This window comes from Nematolebias whitei, chromosome 2, assembly GCF_014905685.2.
Source record: "Nematolebias whitei isolate Nwh7 chromosome 2, NemWhi1, whole genome shotgun sequence".
NCBI lineage: Eukaryota > Metazoa > Chordata > Actinopteri > Cyprinodontiformes > Rivulidae > Nematolebias > Nematolebias whitei.
In genome coordinates, this window is record NC_056499.1 from 15,672,082 (window position 1) to 15,677,395 (window position 5,314).

The 5,314-nt window shown below is 42.2% G+C and overlaps 1 protein-coding gene across 1 annotated transcript in view; it reads right to left on the reverse strand.

The window, feature by feature from the left end:
- Positions 1-3,230: 3,230 nt before the first annotated feature.
- irf8 (interferon regulatory factor 8) overlaps positions 3,231-5,314 on the reverse strand; it is a 2,668-nt gene continuing 584 nt past the window's right edge. The window contains exons 3-9 of the mRNA XM_037697399.1: positions 5,026-5,209; positions 4,840-4,940; positions 4,622-4,679; positions 4,194-4,241; positions 3,724-4,116; positions 3,528-3,643; positions 3,231-3,428 (exon numbers count right to left, since the gene is read on the reverse strand). Of these exons, the coding sequence (XP_037553327.1) occupies positions 3,231-3,428; positions 3,528-3,643; positions 3,724-4,116; positions 4,194-4,241; positions 4,622-4,679; positions 4,840-4,940; positions 5,026-5,209 (1,098 nt within the window). The remainder of the gene's footprint in view (positions 3,429-3,527; positions 3,644-3,723; positions 4,117-4,193; positions 4,242-4,621; positions 4,680-4,839; positions 4,941-5,025; positions 5,210-5,314) is intronic.

Sequence of the window (5,314 nt, forward strand, 5' to 3'; positions counted from 1 at the left end):
ATTATTTGTTTGACAACATAATGTTTTCTATTTTCACTAAATTAATCAAACCCCCAGTAATGTTTGGTCTTATCCAAAATGATGTAAATGATGAATCGTGGGTTAACTTTTACTTGTTAAAGATATTCTAATACCAAACACACACACAGTTTGAATGTTTACTACCCTGCAGCAGTCAATCACTTTTTGACAAGATAAACAAGAACCCTTTAAATCAAAAATGGATTTTTGAATGGAGTTCTAGAATTGCGCCGCTCGGGGTGGATGCATGTTGGAGCGGCTCTGTGACTTTCATTCTGTGTTATTGCTTTTGGAAACTTTGATTCCTCTTTTTTCTGTATGTGGATCTTTTTTTTTTCGGATGGTTGCTTCCTCTTCTGTTGGATGCTGTGCAGCTGGAAGGATTTTTATAGAAACCTTTCTACTTTTGGGCATTTGTTATGCTGCGTAACCATGGCGACAAGGTGTTTTTTTTAACAACCAGGAGCATCTGATTAACATATCAAAAGCTCAAATACATCAGCTACAGCCCCAAAGGAGTAGAAAAGGAGGCACCATGGTTGAATTTCCATCAACCTGGCAGCTGTGCTCGAGTACCTGACCACCAAGATCATGGAGCTGGTGAGAAACTCAGCTTTTGACAACGGGAGGACCAGGATCATCCCCCAACACCGTAAGCTGGCTGTCCGTGGTGTCGAGAAGCTCGGCAGACTGCTGGGAGGAGTGACCATCGCTCAGGAAGGAATTCTACCCAGCAGTCGGTCAGTTCTGTTACCCAGGAGGACCGAGAGGCCCACCAGATCTGACAGCAATCTGGATCCAGTTGGATGGATCAGTATCTATGGCCAGATTCTTTGAATTCACTGCAGGAGATCCTTCCTGCCCACAGCTCAGCATCTATAACAACTCTTGAACGAAACCAAGATGATGAGCTACGAAAACACTTAAGTTCCCTCTGGGATTAATAAAGTATTTTTGAATTGAATTGAATTGAATTGAATCAAGGGTAAGTTATGTTAACATGAGTTTCCAGGAAATGATCACAAGTTAACGAAACGTCTTCTGAATTAAGAAAACCTTTTTTCTGTATCCGAGTCTGTGTGGCTGTGTGAGAGCATCTACATAAAGCCATGTTGTTCACTTCCCTTCCAACATGGCCTCTGTCTGTGTGCACTGAATGTTTGAGATACAGATGTTATGTTCCTCCTTCAACAGCTGGGTGAGAAACAGGAGAGGAGGAGGAAGGACAAGATGTCAGTGTCTCACTGTGAATCATTGAATCATTCAGGCCCAGTTGGTCACCTCTGCTCCTGTCCTTTCTCTATTAGTCATGTGTGTGTGTGTGTGTGTGTGTGTGTGCGTGCGTGCGTGCGTGCGTGTGTGTGTTTGGGGGTGGGGGGTTATTGTCCGAGAGCTTCCCTGTCTACATCCTTCTTTTACTTTCAAACGTTGTTTTAGTTTCATCACTGTAAAATCAAAGTGTCAGGGCGATTCAACTAAACTGCTCAGGGGCCACACTTACTGAAGCCACTAACTCAAGTCATTACCAGTTGTAATACTGGGTGACCGGCCCGTGGGCCGCCAGTTGAATCACTCTACTGTATGGGTTATTGTAAATGGCCATCTCAGATGTAGAGTAGTTCCTGAAAAATAATTGGTGTTGCTGTTGTAAAAAAACAAAAAAAAAAGAAAGAAAACCATTTATTGTTACTATTATGAAACTGTCTGGGTTAGTAAGGTGAGTTTTTTCACCAAATAACATTAACTGAGTTTTTTTGTTTGTTTGTTTGTTTGTTGGCTTGTTTTTTTAATTTAGCACTTTCCATCACAGATAAAATATTACGGTAGTTTTATTTCATTTTAAAAGTGAAAGTTGTAACATCTTTCAATCTGCCGACGTTTGCATTTTATGCAGCCAAGCTCTGTTTAAATCACGTGCGCTGTTGTCTATTTCAAATTAGAATTAAGAGTCAAGATATTGTTTGGAACTTTGAATTCAATGAATTTGAAATTCATCGTGTAAAAAAATAGACATTTAAGGATCCCAGTGTTAAAAAAGCTTAACAGCATTATAAATCAGTCAAAACACAAACACCAACAAAAATCATTCAAGCATTCAGGGTAGACAGGAAATACGCTGGATAATTTCATCAGGTCTGTATATGTTTGGAAAAAAAATGCAACACATCTGTGAGTTACAACAACAAATAATTTCCCTTTGGGATTAATAAAGCATTTTTGAATTGAATTGATATGTGACTTGAAATATGTTCAATATTTTAACTGTGTAATTTTACACTTTAAACAAAAACCCACCTGTGTCACTATACCTAAAATTTTCCCTTGTTGTTTACAGTAATTTGAATTATTAGGGGGCTGCGGTAGCTCAGTGGTCAGTGTTATGGTCCTGTTATCCTGAGGCTGTGGGTTCGAGCTCAGGTTGCGTCAGGAAGGACAGCCGGTGCAAAACAATTGACAAATCTTTCATGCGAGTTCGCTCGCTGTGGCGACCCCTGAAAAAGCAAGCAGCTGAAAGAAACTAGTATTTCTGAATTTGTCAAAACTCTATATACCATACCATTTTATTTATAGAGCACTTAAAACAACTTTATAACTGTATTGAGACAAATGCAGGTGAAATTCAATAAAAAGTTTTATTTGAAAAAAAAAAAAAAAAACACTTTACAAAAGAATGCCATACAGTGTGATAGTAAAACCTATCCGTACATTAACATCTTATTGCAGGTTGTGCAATTTTTGTCAATTTGTATAAAAATATGTTTGTTTTCTGTAGAAAACAGCAACATGTGAAAAATATGAACTTGCTGACTTTTTCTACACAAAGAATCAACTAAGCTGCAAATGCTAAAAAAGAAAACGATCTAGTGTGAGAACTGAACTAGATATTTGCTGTCAGACTGCAATGAGACTTTATTATTATTAATATTTTTATTGTTGTTGCTAATATATTTGATCTGACTTCTTTGTGATATACAAATCTTCTGATGATAAAAAAGAGGATAAACATCTGTTCTCTTTGTCTTGACACAAAAATTTACACGACTCTCGAGCGAAAAGATGCTCACAGATTTGATAAGGAGCCTAATAAAAGTCCCACTGTCAGACAAAAGGATCGTCGCGTTCTTATCTTCAACCATAGTTTTACTGTCAGTGTACATCAGAGGAATCCAGATGTGTTGTATGGTCCGTCCAGAAGGACTGCAGTCTACTCAGACGGCGATGGACATGTTGTCCCTGTAGCAGGCTGACCTCTGGGGAACGCTGTAGCTGCACAAGTCCTGGTAGATCCGGGCCATCTGCTCGGTGGCCATGTCGTCGCACATCCCCACGTTTGGGTTGTTGCTGTAAGCCTGAGAGCGGCGCGTGTTCACCGTTTCCAGCATGTGTTGGCAGTTCACCATAGTGATCTGTCATTGAAAGGGGAACGAGAAGGGTGTGTTTTAAACAAAAGAAGGCCTACAGCATGAACAGCTCGTCTGTCTGAGTTCTGACGGGACTGCTCTTACCTGCACAATGATCAGCTTGCTCTTGGCGCTGCTGAGATCGTTGAGCTCCTCTCCAAAACACAGAGTGACTGTGGGGTCAGGGGCCGGGATCTGACACTCCTGATACAGCTGCAGAGCTGAGAAACAACACAAATGAGAGCTCTAACCTCTGATTTTTAATCCTTTCAAAACCCACCAAAACACATTTGAGCCTCACCTTGACAAAACCTTCCAGCATCAAATAGCTTGACCACAGCATCCCTCTCAAGTTTGCCAGGCACGGAGCTGTACTGGGAGCTCCCGTCGCTGAGTCCACTCCAGAAGACACGACTCTGGCACAGTCGCTTGATGAAGATCCCCTCCTGGTTCGCCCGCACCAACACCCCTCGCTCCAGGTGGCCCAGCAGCTTCCGTGTGACATAGCGCTGCCGGTCGTACTCAATGAGATCAGCCGGGGGGAAATGAACGTTCTGCATGCTGTCCGAATTATAGAGGGCGCCACGACCCGGGTGCTGCTGTGGGGAAATCCTGCAGCCCTCAGGGTGGGTCACCAGGGTGTTGTGCATCAGCTTGCCTCCATAGTAAAAACTGATCATCATCTGAGAAAAAGCTAGAAAACAGAACATGGGTGAGATTTAAAAACACACGTAAGGGAAAATCTTCTTAGATGCTTTTGTGGATAAATACCTGAACTGGAGGTGCCTGATGGCATCGGCTCTTGATGCAGTGGGAAAGCTGCAATTGACAGAAGAGGTTAGTTTGTACACAGTCTGAGTGTCGTGTCATAGCTTTGCTGCATCATCAGAAAGAACATGTCTCTAGCACGATTTACAAAGAAATAATCACTTTAGTCAGCAAAGTTAAACAGGATATTAGTCAATTGTTCCATTTCAGAATTCAACAGACAAGCAAATAGCCTCTATCATCACCCACAGCAGCAGAGACAAGCGGTTAAAAGCTTTCCATTGGGGTTACTCAAAGCTAATGTCTCAGAAATACAGGAAAAAACATATAGGTTGAGAAAGCAGAGACGTGTGCAGACTAGAGCACTGAAGTGCAAAAGTTAAACGAATCTGAAGAGAAATGTTAGAAACTGGTTGAAAAGTTTCTTTTACCGTTGATGCTACCCTGGGACCAAGACTCTGGACTTGTCTGGATGCTGCAGCCCTCCTCCTGCAACACAAACAAACACTGCGCTGAAGACTGACAGTGCAACAAGTGCTGAAGGTGTCAACACAGTGTAACAGTGACATAGAAAGGCGACACTGAAGCTGAGAGGTGAGAAAAAAAAGAGAAGAGCATCGCGAAACAGACACGACTGTGGAGATCTCACCTCTTTCATAAACTCCTCTATTTCTGCAGGGCTGCAGTCCATGTCCGTCAGATCATTGGAGCTGGTGGCAGCTGTCATGGGCATCACTGGACTTTTCCCATCTGCAGGACAAAGAAAAGCAACTTGTGGTTCTGTTCTACACTGGACCAGTACACACACATATATAGGCTATATACAGACACTCACGCTTCTGCTCTTCTTCGGGTACAATCCGGTACACTTTGTAGGGCTCAGAGATGTCCAGCTGTGACCTCTCACTCACTTCCTCAAAGTCAGGACTTTTGTTGAGCGCACAGCGGAGTCTGGTCTTCCAGGTCGCAGGCTCAGCCTTGTCCCCCTCTTTAAACTTGCCCTTAAACACAGCCCATGCCTGCAGAGCCAGGGTTCAAAGGTCAAACACACGTAAGGTGTTGAACTGGATTACAAGTGAAAGAAAGAAAGAAAGAAAGAAAGAAAGAAAGAAAGAAAGAAAGAA